The sequence below is a fragment of the Accipiter gentilis genome, chromosome 10 (genome assembly GCF_929443795.1).
Source record: "Accipiter gentilis chromosome 10, bAccGen1.1, whole genome shotgun sequence".
Taxonomy (NCBI): Eukaryota; Metazoa; Chordata; class Aves; order Accipitriformes; family Accipitridae; genus Astur; species Astur gentilis.
The window spans coordinates 13011524-13028578 of record NC_064889.1 but is presented as its reverse complement, the minus strand read 5'-3'; the positions used below and the strand labels follow the sequence as shown (position 1 = coordinate 13028578).

At 40.8% G+C, this 17055-nt stretch overlaps 2 protein-coding genes across 8 annotated transcripts in view; one reads left to right on the top strand and one right to left on the bottom strand.

Annotated features, from left to right (window-relative positions):
* The window catches only part of AP4E1 (adaptor related protein complex 4 subunit epsilon 1), a 320304-nt gene that overhangs the window by 65142 nt on the left and 238107 nt on the right, over window positions 1-17055 (bottom strand). The window lies entirely within an intron of this gene.
* Window positions 14359-17055, top strand: part of DMXL2 (Dmx like 2) — a 56144-nt gene continuing 53447 nt past the window's right edge. For all 7 annotated transcript variants that reach the window (XM_049812867.1, XM_049812864.1, XM_049812862.1 and 4 more), the window contains exon 1: window positions 14359-14576. In XM_049812867.1, coding sequence (XP_049668824.1) covers window positions 14490-14576 — 87 coding nt within the window. In that variant the 5' untranslated portion in view covers window positions 14359-14489. The remainder of the gene's footprint in view (window positions 14577-17055) is intronic.

The following is a 17055-nucleotide window of genomic DNA, read 5'->3' as shown; positions in this document are numbered from 1 at the left end:
AGAATGTTTGTTTCCCTTTCCTCTACTATTCTGTGATTTCATTTTAACATCAGATATCTAGCATGCAATTCTATACAGTCATATGTAGACAATACATAGGTAATGTATACGTACACAATATACATATGTTACTGCTTCCCTTTCCCCAGTGCTATGCAACTTTAACATTCAGCATGTATCACTCACTCCAAGAAACCTGGCAAGATGACATGAACAGAAGCAGTCTGGTCAAAATAAAGCACAGACAAGCTAGCAAAGTCATCTTGCAATTTTTCTCCATACCTACATTTTTCATTAGATACTAAAAATATATATTTTATGTTCTTATTAAAAGAAAGTGATACATATGTATGCATAAAGAAAATATAGATATATATTTGGATGACATTTAAATGACATTGAGAATGATCCTGAAATGATGTAACCAGATATAGTTGAAAGACAGCAAAGCAGTGCTGGCATACATTAACTAAGGTCCAAAGCATCTCTTAGGCATAGGGTTTCTAAACACACTTTTCTTGAGTACGGTATCAAGAAAAACATTCTGGGATCAGAAAAATGATTTCATAACTGAAGGTTCTCAGGCATCTGTCAATTCCACAACAGCAAAAACCACACACTTCTAGAAAAAAACAGAGCTAAAAGCCTGACTTGCACTAGTAGAGAAAGCTAAAGATCTTGTCTCTCTCTTGAAAACTGAGGAAGGCAAAATTGTTCCATAGTCACTTCTTGACATAGGAAGCCCTATTCCTGAATAGGTGATTCTGACCATGTAAATTGCAATAGCCTTGGATATTCCATGGTTTTCATACTCTTTCAGTTTTACGGGTGGGAGGGGAGTTGGTTTGCAACCATCTATGTCCCTAGAGATATTTTCTTTAACTTATAAAAGTATATAAAAAGTCTGAAAGGCTTGTGTTGTGTGTCTCTAGACATCCATTCTGTCAGTATATGTCCTTTCTGGAACATAACACATTATGTGATGTTGCCTCTGAGAATGCTTAGTCATTTTTCCAAGGCAGCTACCAGAGTATTCCTTGGGAAATTATTCTGATCTATTTTGCAGTATTGCTACTTACTAATTACTAGCAAGGAGGGACAGATTTGAACTTTCAGACACTAAACTAGAAACTGAATAGTAAGTGTTTGAGAACAGCATAACTGAGAACAAAGCTATACAAAGGTATATTTTTCGGCTAGCATAGATCATCAGAATACCACCTTCCAGATCTTGCCCCCCAAAAGGTATTTGAAGAAAAGAATCCAGCCTTCCCCCACTCCTTCTTTTTGGTGGTTCTACTAGATACCCCATTTCTGGGCTACTCTTCCTACTGCTTGTTCCAAAATGGGGAGGAGAGAATTTAATGAAAGTGAAAATTCATTTCTCCTTTGATCAGTTACCGTAAACACAAGGTAAAGGAAAATTTAGTGAGTAATTTTGATATTTTTTTTAGTAGATATTCCAGGTTTTTGAAATAGCAAACTTAAGGTCAGCTGAACCCTGAGATGGAACTACAAGCAAAAACAATTTACAATTGCATCTCACTGGACACAGTAACCTGGCTGAAAAGTAGCATCATGAGAAGTTTCTTTTATGTCCAGCATCATATCTGGTGAGACCAATGATAGTTTCTACCATTGACTTGACCAACAAGTTTGAAGCTCCTCGGTTGCCATGACAAGTATTTTACCAAATGAATCACAGGACTTGCTCACAGCTAACACCATCTGGCAGAGTTCTGAAACACAGGTGGTTCTATTGCCTTATGGATGCAACCCTTTCTAAATATGGTAGCACAATTTCCCTTCCCACTGCATCCAGGTAGCAACTGAAGAAATTTGAGGCATGGACAAACAAAATGCAAAACATACTTGTACATTTTTGCTGCCATTTCTGCAGTAATTGCCCTGTCATCACAAATTAAAAACAAACAAAAAAACAACAACAAATTAATCACACTGTCTGTGCTGGCTTGTCATTGTTTCTCCCACTCCCATCTGTTCAGTTTCTCTCAGCTGGAAACAAGAGAAAAAGCCAGCAACATTCAACCACTCTGTTCCCTGGAAGTTGGAGAGTCAAGAGACCCAAGTTTAGAAATGGACCCATATTGTAGATATGGTTTTTTAAATGCATTGGCAATTTATATATATTGCATATGTGTCTTTTACCATCAGAAAAATACAAAATGTATAGTCAACATGACTGTAAAACGATTGAACAAAAGTGCAGATAACAGGATAATTCCCTTAGATCTTTGGGCTCTATATAGCAAAATACCTAAATCCTCTCACCTCTTTTCCCCATTAAAAAAAAAAATAATATAATTTTTAGAGTCACTTTTAGTCTGTGCAGTTGGAACTGGAAAGGATTCCTGGTGCTTTTGCAGCATCATCTCCCAGGTTTCCCAAGTTACCCACCTTAGGTGGTGGTGGTGGGGAAATCACACTTCAGGCAGATCAGCATCTGATACTCCCAAATACTTAAAAGAATTATTACTTGAACATTTCTTTGAGTTTTTTTAATTCCTGCTTCATAGTTGCTCTGGTTTATATTTTTTCACTAAAATGTTTCAGAGTTTCCTTCAGAACAGGGATTCCGGTCAACAGCCAGCTCTGCAAATTAATCTGAGTTCTTTACTTCATTATTACAACTGCACAGATGGAGAATTTACACTGGTGCTAGAGGTCTAAGCACCCAAGCATCAAATTAAGCTGTATAAACCATAATAAATTACAACTAGATTGCAAAGTAGCTGATTTATATCTACTACATTTCTTGGTCATAGCAGGACCAAATAATACAGTCATTTGCAATGCTGAACCATCTCTCCTAGGCATCTCCCCTTTTCAATGTTTTTATTTATTTCGGACCAAGACATAATGGGAATAATTAATCTTTGTGCTGGCACTGGGCCCAGTTCAAGAACCAAATGGAGAGCACTCGACTGCTCTTGAGCCTGCCAGCATTACTTTGGCTCTTTGATACAAAGCAGGCCAAATTCAAGGTTGACCTAACCCACTACTCGCAGCAACAGCTGAGGTGTACTGTGGTGCTACTGGTAAAAAGCAGTTGGAAAACACCAAAGTTCAGCCTGGATATCTCCAGCTCCAGGGATTCCCAGAGAGGAGAGGCAGAAGGTAAGACGTTGCAACTACTCTTCTCATCCCCAGCAAAACACTGACAGATTCTTTAGCTAAGTGAAAGCTGATGACTCCAGAACAGATTAATGAGGCACAAAGAGGTGTTAGGATAGAGAAAACTGGAGACCATTTGAACATCAGAATTTACTGCTTACAGATCCTATATGCTGTACATCAGATCTTTCAGTATGGTTCAGTAATACAGCACAGCTGGTGTCCAAACAGTTATCTGCAGATGGAAAAATAGTCAAAGATGCTGAATGGTCCTACTCATACTTGTTATTACACAGCTAGTTGTCTTAATAAAAACTTGTATTTAAGACCAGTTGACCTTACCTTTACAACATAGTATCTGATATTAAAGGCTGGTAGTCTGAGACCCTATACAAACAGACCACCCCACAGCCTTAGTTGGGTTGCACGGTCAGTATGAAAAATAATACTATTTAAAATATGTTATTTGGCCAAGAGTAATGGCAAACACCCATCAGTACAAATGTGGCAGTGACTGTGATTATTCTATTTGATCTGCTTAACTCTAAAAATAAAAATATAGACCATCTGATAACTATGACTACAAGGTCATTGTGAAATGATCCCTTTTGGGTGCATTATCAATAAGATGATAGAAAAAAAATTACCATATGATCCACATAACAGACTGCTTGTCCTGCTACCTTAATTGCTGAGCTTACATATTTGATGGAATAGCAAAGAAAAAAAAAAAAAATCAATGTTGATCAGATAGGGAAGAAAATATTATTTACTTAACTAAGTAAGGCTCCTTTACTTAAATTTACAACATCCATGGAAATTTCAAAATACAAAGAATAAATAGACTTAACCTGAATTCATAGAAAATAAATATCCAGAGAAAAAACAAAAGTAAGTTTTTCCACAAGCTTTAACATAAGGAAAATTACACAATTTTCTGCACCTCACAATGCAGCAAACCTTTGTGAACAGATGGTAGGAGATCTGTGTGATGCAGTGGGCAGCATTTCCATATCACGCTGCTGGCAAATATCACCACCATTTTACTCATTTACTCCTGTGCACAGCCTCAGAATACACATATGCATTGCTGACCTGTCAGAGGTGTTTGGCACATAACACTCTCTACTATGTAAGGAGAAGCTAGCATTGAACACTCATTACCATTGAGTACAATGGTAATGAGTGTTCAATGCTAGCTTCTCCTTACATTGTACAAAATGAACAGCTAGGTTTTTTATCACTCCTTCGACAACTACAAAATGAACATTTGCCCGTTTTTCAGAGAAGAGCAGATAACCCCAATTCACCCATTCTAATTTAGCCAAAAGAAACGGAAGCTGAGATAGGTCAAGAAACCAGCTGCCACATGCATTTGGCTGGTAACACTAGAGGACCCCTTTTCTGTGAGATGAGTTGTTACATGAGCTGTGGATCAAATGAAGCTTGCCATGGCCTGCCACCTCCTCAGTCCCCTTCTTACTGCCCTGCCATGTCCCTTGTGACATCAACCTTCTCTTTAACACCATCACTTCCTCTAACTGAAGGTACCGACATGCACTTTCCTCCTGTGCCAAACAAGACAGAACTGTCAGCCTCTCACTGCAGCTTTTGTATCAGTGGAAGCCTAATTAAAGTCTCTCTTCTATGCCCTGTCAAGAATTTCCAAAATATGTTCAAGGGACTTCAGCATTTGATTAAACTGAGTTTGGGAATTCAAGAGTTTGGGGGAGGGGGGGTGGGTGACAGGAAAGGCAAAACCAGGGTTGGGGGGGGGTAGGACATAAGTTAAGAAAACACAAGAATATCTCAAAGAAATGTACGCAAGGAAAACCTGAAACATTCTTCCCACCAATCAAGTCACTGGCAAGAACTATTCATTTATTTAGGCCCAAATTTCACCTTTTATCTTGACTTAATTTAAGGTATAAGACTGGATAGCCAGAGTATGCTTTCAGTGAATTCATTGCATGGCATAATTAATCATGGCTAGCATTCAGTTCATTTCTCATATCCTGTTCGCAGTTGTAGGAACTGAGAGGATGTTTTTCATAAGCATACATCTTTATTACAATCTCAGAATTGTCTGCAAGATCAGAACACACAGTTAACAATCCCAAAATAATCCTAGAGATTCTCAATGCTATATGAGTCAAGCAAATTTCACTTTAAGATGTACTGCAGCATTCTGCAGATCAGTTCGAAGATAGAGCAAAACTCACATGTTCCTTACCAATATGTTGACAAAGGAATCAACAATCCTTAACTGTCTCTGCATTGAGAATCTTCACAGTTAGAAAGCTGTACAGACCTCTCACATTCTTTGGAGAGAGAGTACAAAGAACTGAGTTGTTCCATACATAATCTGGGAAATATATTTAGTTTATTGTAATCAGTAACTTGCTTTTTATTATTTGTTATGAGTAATACAAATCCCACAAAATAAATCAGTCACCAGTTCAGAACTATGAAATCCATAGAGCTTTGCAGATCACGTCACTTATTTTAGCAACTGAGCACGTAACTTGCACTTTGCTCTTGAGATATGCTCCTTAGATGCCACTTTGAGAATGTAATTTACAAATATATAGTGCATATACCTTAAAAATTAATGCTCTTTATGTATTACTGCAAGAAATTTTCAAAGGCTCTTCTGCAGACACAAATTATGAGCAGGTGTTAAACCAAGAAACCGCTGCTGAAGTTCAGTGAACTTCATGGCAGTTATGGCTCACTAACTCCCCCAAGCAAAGATGACAATCCTCTGCCTTCCTGGAAAAGAAATTAGGATAGCTACAGTTCTAGATAAAATACCCTATGACTAAATGGGCTCAGTGAGAAAGGGTATCTGGAGGTCTCAGTTGCAGGGCTTTTTAATACTTTGAAAAAACCACAGCAACAATATAAATCAATTGCAAGCTCCTCAGGAATATATTGAAGATCTTACCTGTTAGCTGTCAAAAAAGCAAAGAACAGTAACAACCCAGTCTATTTTTCTGAGCAAGTATCTAAGTGCTCTGAGTAAACTGCCCACTTGCCACTTCAGCTACTAGCACTTATACATAAGTAGCATCTAGAAGTCCCATTCATCAGAAGTCATTGAGTCAAACATCAAGCAAATACATGTCAATCCCTTTCCTAATCAGGCAATTCACAACTGACACTGAACACAGGACTCTGCATCTAAAATGTTTTTTTTTTTTCATCTAAAAAAGTACTAAAAATTATAATTTGACATTTCTTTCATTAAGAAAATGCCAGTAACTCAAACCTAACTCACTGAAAGACTGCTCATTGGTGTTACTGTTGCTCACTATTTCCTAAAGTTTACTTCACTAAGACTGTTTTAAAATGGGTAAAAAACAGCTGAATAATAGTCAGTGGAACTGATTCCAATGAATTTAGTTTTCAGCTGGAGAAGCATATCAGTTCTTTGCTTCTTAGGGCTGCAAGGCAGCCAAAGTAGAAGTATTTGAAAAAATAAAAATTTCTAAAAGGAATTTTTTTTTTTCAATTTCCATTTCACAGGAGATTTTGTATTTTCACCTTTTTACTCTGGTTGATGGGGGGGGGGGGGAGGGTGGCGGGAATGTCAGACTCTTATACAGTCCCACTTATTACTAAATATGTGCTCTGTTCTATATCCAATCCTTTTAAAAAGTCAAGTAGACATGAGAACCTCCCTCAAATTGTAAAAATAAATTTCATCACTAAGAGTTGGTGAGAGATGCCTCAGAGTTACGTTAGTAAGAAGGAATATTGAAAACTATTTTACTTCAAATGATTCATATTTGTCCTGACAGGCCCACTGGAAATGCATAAAGCAAATTAAATACTTGTGGTCCCAAAATTACGCACAGTAATCACATTCATACTGCCTTAGCCACAGCCCATATAGATACATTGCACTGTTGTTCTCAACACAAGAAAATGCTATTAGCTTAATTAGCAATGGTTCAGCTAGGGCATCAAGGTCACGAAGTTTGTGCTACAGACATGAGTACTTAAGAGTTAATGATTAGATCCTCAAAAAGCTACCAGACCAAATTAAACCCCAGCAATTGGCACAGTGCATCAATTACACTGAACTGTGAGATGTTGCACAAGGGGCAAATTCACAGTCTTATTTTACACACCTCTTTTTCATAATGTATTCCCTGTATAGTCAAGAAACTAGTAAGATGTTCCAGAGGGCAGTTTGAAAGACCTAGCTAGGTACTCTACATGAGATGTTGCTCACATATGCTCTTCAGAGACTCTGCTGAGCCTACAAAGAACAATTAAGCAGTGTGGATACTGTTTCCACTCTTCTTCCTCACCCAGTGCAAATATATCTTTAGATTGAAACATAGTGTTTACTGGTTTTAATATTGAAAACAGAAGAAAATCAGAGCTGTTTTTCAACTGCTAAATCCATAAACAATTGCACACTTTATTTGCATCTGCAGTTCAAAGCAAGCAAAAGTGACAGCTATAATGTTACAAGTTTGGTTGTTTTTACTTACAACTTAAAAAGCCATACAACAATCTTTTGAAGCATAGATAATATTACAATAGGCTTGAGGTAGTTAAATTCTCACCAAAAGCCAGTGTGTCTTAAGAATATGTTGGTTTAGGATACATTCAGGTACCAACAGAAAAATAAGTTAGGCAAAATGACACAGCATATAACATGCAGATGCACATGTTGTTTTAAATATAATCTACATAAGTGCCAGTAAAATTCAAGAAGAGTACCACGTGGAAAGCAAAATGAAAATAACACAAGAGAAAAAGCATTCCCTTACAGATTCTTTAGCTCATTAGAAGAATAATAGTTATCTTATAAAGTTAGGATGTATTCACGACAAGGTACCTCGAAGTTGAAGTAAGACACAGTACAAGAGCTACTAAGAAAGCAATGCAAACCTAAAATGATGATAAGCTTTACAAATGTAAATCCAAAATATTTTGGTTTAAGTTCCCCGGAAAGGCTTTTAATTCAAGTCTTCCTCAGCCTTCACTGCAGAATTGTTCCTGTGGTATTTATAAAAGGGTTGGTGTTGAAGATCTGGTCTTTGCCTAAAAACACTGTTATGATAAGTTTGTAATAGGAATCTTGGAACTGGTGTCCTCCAGTTCATCGATATGAGTCTGTGCTACAAAACCCCATGCAACACCTTTCATTAGCTCCTTAAGGACAGAAATGTCTGTGTGGAGAGATGCAGAATTGAAATCTTTGCTGCAGCACAATATGACTCAGTATGCATCTGAGGTTTGTTTTGGGGTTTTTTTCCTCAATAAAAGATCCCCAGAACATCTTTCATATATGCCTAGTGCCATCAGAACACTCAGTCTGATACAGAATGCTTGTTCATATGTCAGGAAAGTTATTTGTGTGCAATTGACAAAAAAAAAAAATCATTTGTCATTCTACTAAACCATCATTTAGAGTGGAAGTTAAAGAACACGTAGTTAGAATTAATTGCAGCCAGTCATTTGTGACTTCACTGGAGGGATTCTATTTTCCAGGTGCTTGAAAGACATATATAAAGCAAGATACACAGATGATCAGAACTGCAAGAGTACAAAGCATTAATTCTTTTGCCTCAAGAAAAATATTTATATTAAAACAACAGTGCCTCCTACCATAGATTGGGATCCAGACACTCAGAACATTATTCTAAACATGTTTGTTCACTAAAAGGTTCACTAAATTTCTGTACAACATAACCATTTAGCAGAGAGCACACAGAATAAATTCAGTCAATAGAACTAGTTAATACTTAATGTTATGTCATTAAAGTCCAATGTCATGCCAGATATCACTACTAGAGGTAATTTGTGCTTATTCTGTCTCTGCTTTCTTAGCATCTAAGTACTTACAACTGAACAATCACCAAACAACTCCATAATTTCTTAGAAAAATCCCACCCCACTTCCTAAAAAAAAATTCTACTGGTCTGGAACTGCCATCATGTTTAGACAGACTAGCAAGAAAACAAAAGCCTTGAAGCTTCTGAAGAGAATTAACAGACAGCATTCCTAGACATAGCTTTCTCCTTAGCCATGGAAAAAGTCAGCACCTTCATAAGCTCCTCAACTCCTCTGTGCTGTTTAAACTATCCACCCTTTTCCTTATTCCACCATTTAAGGAATTAGAATTTTTAGTCATTATTTCTTTCCTCCATGAGTACCTGATTGTAGTTTAAAAGAATTATTGAAAAGTTTCATTTTTGCTGCAATTTTTAATGCTATTGGTTTTTATTTTGTTATCATTTAAAATTGAAAGTGTGGGTGATGACTCTACAGGCCACTAAGGGTCCAGACAGGGGGAAATGTTTAGACACTTACGCACTGCCAAAAGTGTTCAGCATTTGGATACTCCTGAGGAACCAAGACTGTCAGTTTCCATGAACATGATCTTTTAAAAATATCCAAGCAAAAATTGTCCTGTAGCAAGGTCTTTTCAGGAGTACAGAAGAAGTGACCATCCTTCACAAGTGAATGCCTTTAAGGTCTTCTACAGAAGCACACAATGAACAACAGTTCAGAAATTAAGATTGCTTCGGAGGAAATCTTGTTATTATCAGTAATAACAAAGGTAGAACAAAAAAACCCCGCATTACAGTTCAGAAAGTGACAGCAGAGAACAGATGTTCCATCTCATGGATTGAAGAACATGATATTATCATAGATTCATTTAGGTTGGAAAAGACCTTTAAGATCATCAAGTCCAACCATCAACCATGCCCACTAAACCATGTCCTGAAGTGCCTTGTCTACATGCTTTCTGAATACCTCCAGGGATGGTGACAACCACTTCCCCGGGCAGCCTGTTCCAATACCTGACAACCCTTTCAGTAAAGAAATTTTTCCTAATATCCAACCTAAACCTCCTCTCCCTCAACTTGAGGCCACTTCCTCTCATCCTATCTCCAGCCACCTGACAGAACAGACCAGCACCCACCTCACTACAACCTCCTTTCAGGTAGTTGTAAAGAGCAGTAAGGTCTCCCCTCAGCCTCCTTTTCTCCAGACTAAACAACCCCAGTTGCCTCAGCCGCTCCCCATTAAGACTTGTGCTCTAGATGCTTCATCAGCTTCATTGCTCTTCTTTGGACATGATCCAGCACCTCAATGTCTTTCCTGTAGTGAGGAGCCCAAAACTGAACACAGTACTCAAGGTGCAGCCTCACCAGTGCTGAGTACAGGGGAACAATCACCTCCCTGCTCCTGCTGGCCACGCTATTTCTGATACAGACGTTCTCCAAGCTAACAGCTGAATTTGAGTTCTAGAGAAAAACAGGCAAGTAGCTTTTCTTAAGGGAAAAATACAATTTATTCAAGAACCCAGCGAAGATTTGAAACAATCATCATGGATCATGAAGAAAATATTCACAGAATCATAAAAGCATTGTGCTCAGAAGCTGTCTTTTTCTTGTGGAAAGGTAAAGGTCTTCAGGAGCACAGAAAACTGGTAGAGTGGTTGAAACAGGGTGTGTTCTTCAGGTTTCAAGATACCAAGGCTGGAGTGCAGCATTTCACCTTTGGAAAAAAAAAAAAAAAAAGGCAGTCCAGCATAGGCATTTATCTTGCATGATGCCTCTTATGAGTCATGATTTCTTTGCCTAGGCTGTGTGCAACACATTTCTTTTGCATGTGCTTTAGGATTTCTTCTCTATGCAAATTCCACAGTAAAGTCTTTTGAATTTTCTCCCTTTCCAGAAAATACTCCACCTTTTGCCAAAAGCAGAAAATTCTCCTATTTTTTACCCCTAAGCAAATCTAGAAAAAATAGTTAGACTTTTGTACATATAATCATGGTTTCTATATCAAAACATGGTATTTCCTTCTGATTATTTGGTGTAATACCACCTTCTTTCGCCAAGTGAAAATACTTCTTCCTACAGCAAATAGAACCAAGTTATTTCTCCATAGCATCTGCATAGTTCAGTGTCCGTTTTCTAAATTTGGACATCTTTCCTTTGCCTCCCTCTCTTTTTGGAAGCAGCAGAAAAGATTAAAGTCTCAGCCTTTGAATACCTATACATTTATTATTTTTTTTCCTTTCTCTGTAGTTGGAGAAACAGAAGGCAAACCAGAACAGTCATCCTCATACGTGATGCAGACAAGGTCTTGAGAGGTTATCTAACGCATCCTGCTAGACTGAACCAAGAGCAAAGTACCCTCCGCCTTCCTAACACATTCTTAAAGCTCCACTTAAGGCAGGTCCAACGGCAGCTAATTAGCATAAATTAAATAGACTTTTTGATTCTATACAGCAACCACTCTCCTGAGGTAATAGAGCTTCCCCTCCCACAATTCCAATTAACTTCAAGCCAAAGCAGGGAGTTCCCGGGCAGACTCCAGCAGAAGCACTGCAGCTACTTTTTTCTTAGGGTTAAAAAGAAAGTAATTGAACAAAGAAACAACATAGTCAAGAACTAAAGGAAAAATTAAGAGAATGAAGGCTCCTTAGATTTTTTTTTCTTTATTTTTTTTTAATATATATATATACACACGAGAGATTGCTTCATGCTCTTGGACATAGAAATACTGTTACATGCAATGAAAATTACTTTAATGCGAGGTATTTAAGTCACTAACATGGAAGAATCAATCACGGTAAATAAAACAATGTCAGCAAAATTCAGGTGAAAATATTTGTTGTCAGGAAGAACGTGAAGGCCTTATCTGCAGATACTTGCAGAATGATTCTTGCTCAAAGCTCTGTGCACAGAGTTAGCCATGTCTATAGGTTTCCACAGCCACAAAGAAAGTATTTTACTATTAAACCCATAATTTAGCATTATTTTTACTTTAAAGAGGAATGTTACCTGCTTCAGGATAACACACATTCTGTTCCACAGCAAAGTCTCAGTGGAATTAGAGTACCACACAAGTCAAACACTGTGAAAAGTTTCTCACCAACCCAAGCAATAAGTTGGAAGTCTTTCTCACAGTTGGCATGCCCAAGGGTTACTGGCAGTTTTACTCAGATTAGGTAACAGAAGACTGGGCTGAAAACCCAAACTCTCCCTCATCATGTCTGTTACACAGGAAGATTGAACTGATCCTGCAGGTTCTCTGCTTTCACTTAAGAATTTTTGCTACCAAAACCAGATAGCTTTACTACACCTAAGAAAGGAAAATGCTTTCCTTTAGATCATACTGTTCTCCTATCATGCTACTTAATATTATGACTGCCTGTGCCAATTCAAAAGCCAGCTGTCTTTTCAGACACCAGTTGGACTTTGTTCCACCCATTTAAAAAACAAACAAACAAACAAAAAAAAAACCCACAAAAAAACCCAAACACACCAAAAAACCCACACCACACTGCTTTTGCCTCTAAGTCCTGTTGCATAAATTTGAAAAAATAAATATCAGTTGTAAGTTAGCATACATACTATGTGGAAGAGCCTTCAATCAGAAAAGTTATGGAATAGTAAGTATCAGTGGAAGCATATGAACATTACATAGTGGTTTCATATGTAACCAGGTTAACAGAAGATCAAAATGGTTTTTTCCCCTTTCACCCCAGCTACTGTTGCCTTTAAAAAGGGATTGTCTTTAACAAGCATGGGAGTAGATAAAAATCTTAAGTGTTACGATGATAACATTGTTTCTATTCAAAGATAACTTGAGTATGTCTTCATTTACCTCTAGATTCTGCGAAAACTCACTTATTCTACAAGAGATGTACACTTTCAAGTGCAGTATACGGCGAGATGAATCCTGCAGTCCTGACTCAGCCAAAACTGCCGTAAACTTTCAAGGAGATTGAGCTTTGCAGCTTCAGTTATTGCACCAGTGGTACAACTGCAAGACTACCATATTGACCTAGCACAAGAAAATGGAGAATCTTCCTTATATCATGACACACTGCATACAGAGTAATTCTCACTCCCCTTCAGAGTTTAGAATCCCTTCCAAACAATTTTCAGGATCCAGCCTTCTTCACACCTCTGAGACAGAAATGGATAGGCACATGTAAAGGCTTTTGTTTTCAGCAGTGTTTGGCAGTTATTACAAACAAAGCGGCAAAAGCCTCACCATATTTTCTGTGAGGTCACATTATGTGCATAAAATGCAACCAAACACCTTAATCAAACATGGCAGTCCTCCACCTCCTCGCCGTGTTCTTTCAGTATCAACTAGTGGTAATTTTCTCACCAACCCTCTGTGAATGGAAATTTACAACGACCCTGAAACATCGTCTCTTTCTCACTAACACAAAGCAGTTCTGACTCGTAACGTCGGCCCCATACTTGAATCGATAACTAAAGTATAACCGCTTAAGGATCAAACAGGCGCTGCACAGCCAGCACACTGGCCAGCAGCTGCTGGTAGGCTCCGTGTACCCGCTATAGGCAGTATCACTGGCAGCTGGTGGGACGCTCATGGATTCCCAAGAGCTTCATAAGCTCTTGGAGATAGGACCTAAACGGGAGGATCCTTAACGGAAAAAAAAAAAAAAAAAAAAAAAAACCAAACCCCCCTCAGAAGTACTACATATAACTAATAAAAGGCCGAAGTGCGAGACCGGCAGCACACCGCCCGCACCTGCGGCACGCAGAGCACCTGACCGCCTGAGGACACCCCCTCACAGCCCGCTATGCTGGCGCGGCTCGCCGGTGCAGCTGCGGACTCTCAGCCAGCGAGGCACTGCCCAGCCTCTCCGCTGACGGGAGACGCTTCCCTATCAGCACACTTACCGCTCCTGATTCGGGGGACACGCCTCCCCAGCCCGCCTCACGGCCGGAACGCTGCAGCACCAGATAAATCCACCCCCACTCCCCCCCACCCCTCCCGCCCCGACTCCTCTTTCTCCTCCCTCCCGCCCCCGTACGGCACCCTGCCACCGTCTCACCTCGAGGCATCAGCCGAGCGCACCGCATCCCCCTGCTCCTTAGCCGTCCCTCCCTTTTTTTCTCTTTTAAACCTAGCGCTCTCCTCTCTGCCCCGCTACACTGCCCGCCTCAGGCTGCCCGGCGCGGGGAGCTGCCGGCTCGAGCCCCTCGCGGCGGACCTCTCACTGACAGGCTGGGCTGTACCACCCTCCCCCCCGCCCTTTAACTGCCTCGCGGGCGCGCGCACAACGGCCCTTCTCAACGGCCGCTGCTCGCGCAGAGGCGGTGCCTGCGCGCGCGCCTCACCTGATTCAGGCGCTGCCCGGCGCGTGCGTCGCCTCTCCGCCCGCCTGCCCGCCCTCCCTCGAGCGCGCGCGCGCGCGCTGCCGGCGGCAGCGAGCAGGGCCTCGGCCCGCGGGGCGGGCGGGAGCGCGGAGCCATCCGGGTCTCGTCCGCTCCTTGCCGGCGGAGGCGGCGGTCGCGGCGCTGCCGTCCCCAGGAGAGCGGGGAGGAGCCGCGATGCATCTCCACCAGGTGCTCACCGGCGCCGTCAACCCCGGGGACAACTGCTACTCGGTGGGCAGCGTCGAGGACATCCCCTTCACGGTAATGGTGGCGATGCCAGGGGAGAGGCGGGGGCGCCCGGGCTGAGGCGGGCGAGAGTGGGGGAAGGGGGGAGGGCGTTCGGTAGGCCCGAGGAGAGCGGTGGGAGGGGCTGGAGGGGATTAACCTGCCGGGCCGGGGCGGGGTGCGGGCAGGGTGGTTTGCGGGCCCTTGGACCGGGGTCGGAAATAGCGCGGTAGTCGGGGCGGGGATTACGAGCGGGGGCCTCGGGGCGGTGCGCCGAGCCGAGCCGAGGGCCGCTGGGTGAGAGCCGGCCTATTTGTAGTGGAGTGGGGTGGGGTGGGGCGGGGCGGGAGCGCTCCTGCGGGGCTTCGGGGCGCTCCCGGACAGCAGGGCTCGGGAGAAGACTGGCGTGACCCCGCCGCGGAGCGTCAGCGTCTCGTACGCCCTCCGGGAGGGGCCTTGCTCCTCGCTCTTCCCGGGGTGCCGCTGCAGATGGAGGCTGGGACCCGCGGGTGCAGCCGTCACCTCTGGCGAGCGCTCCGCGGATCCTCCGAATCCGAGTAGGGAGCCAGGGAAACCCCCGAACTGTGCGTCCCCACATTTTGCTGGGTACTCTTTTTTTTTTTTTTTTTTTTTTTCTTCTTTTCTCTCGTGTGCGTGTGCGCATCGTCCTCCTGCAAAGAGAACGTAGTCTGTTCCGCTAGGCTTCTCAAGAAGCCTGTCCACTATCGATGACCGTTTGGCTTCAATTACTGTGGTTAATAAAACACAAACTTGTCAAATGCTCCTCTTAAACTGGAACAGAAAAGAAATCGAAAGAGATAAACTACTGAACTCTTGACATTTCCTGAGTGTATGTAATAAAATCAGTTTAGCATCCACGGGCCCTTTCTGTCTACTCTAATGTCAATTTCCGCTTTTTTAGCTTATGATATGCTTCTCTGATTTTAATGAGTGATCAGCTTATGCAATGTTTTGCACACTGTCATCTAATCAGTGTGTTATTATTTGGGAATAAATTGTTTCATTAGATTTGATATTAACATTTATAGGATTATGTCCCAGGCACCAACCAATTCCAAGCTAAATGATACAAAGCATCATTTTCAGTACAAGGTAACTGTCAGCAGACTTGTCACACATTTAAAGCTTACTTTAGATTATCACAGATGTCTAATTTCAGTAATGAGTGCTTAAAAGTCTTAAGAAATAAAAGGTGCCATGTCTGTCTGTTTTCCTTGATCTGCTGCTATATAGCCATACTGCTATTAAAGGGACCTCTGTTACTTTTGATATTTATATAAGAAGTCATTTACTCATATTCATATTCTAATGTTTCTTTTTACTGTGACGATTTGAAAAGTCAATCAACTGGTATTACAAAAGACAACTTTACGCTAATTCTCAGAACAGTTTTGTTAACATAAAAAATGAATAACAATATATGTTATGGTTTATACAACAATTTCCCAGGAACCAAAGTCATGTTTTACAAAAAAATGCAGAATCATTTGGTAGCATGTTAATTATGGAACTGCGTATAACAGACCTCACTGTCTTCTCTGGCTGCTGCATCCAATTTTTTATAATACAGTAAAGAAGGAACTAAAGGGATAAGTATGTTTTAATAAATGTATCTTCTGGACTTCCACATCTGTAACTTTCTTCTTCCCTTTTTCTCCTTTCTCTATATTTGTGGTATTATTTCCTGTTGTTCTAGACCTTGATCCTATAGTAAACTGTACAGCTAAAAAACATCTCCTTGCAGTTTGGGGTCTTATATCCAGATTCTTAGGAAATTAGTCACCTGTGTGACTCTCAGTAGCATCATAGTCTACCATCCCACTGCAGGTGTCACTTTTGTTAGTGCCTGACCTTATATTCTGTTGGTCAACATCAGTAACGCTGTATTGACATAGCTTCGTCCCCCCAAACTGTTAAGCTGTTTTGAGTCATAACTTTAACTCAGATCCTGAAGCCGGATTTGCATTTTAGGCAAGAGATCATCTGTACTGGTGATAGAGCCTGACTCTGTAGACGTGCTCTTAAGACCCAAGACCTGTCAGCCTCTAGAACACAGCAGAAGCAGAGCAGTAAAAGGCAAGAAGGGAAATCTACACATTATGTGCTGTGCTATATGAATCCATATGAAGTTAGGCTGTGGCAGAGGAGCCATTGTTTGTATGCGCATGTCCTTGCTTAGGTTTTGGTTGATGTTAGGGCATTCGTTTAAAAAGTGTGAGAACTAGTTCAAAATTGCTACGACTGATTAATCACAGGGACTTGAAAATACGACTTTTTTGTGTGCAGAAATGAATCACGTTAAAGTTACTCCACTTAACAGTAGAATAATGGCTTGGGTACATGTATATATGTATTTACTAGTCAATAGTTTTGAGCTAGTCCCTCCTTTTTTGAGGAGGAGAAGAAATGTCCTCTTAACGTGAACTTTCTTCAGATGCCTAACTCCAGCAATCTTGGGATTCTGAGAGAAGGAACACATTTTCTTCTGACCTGA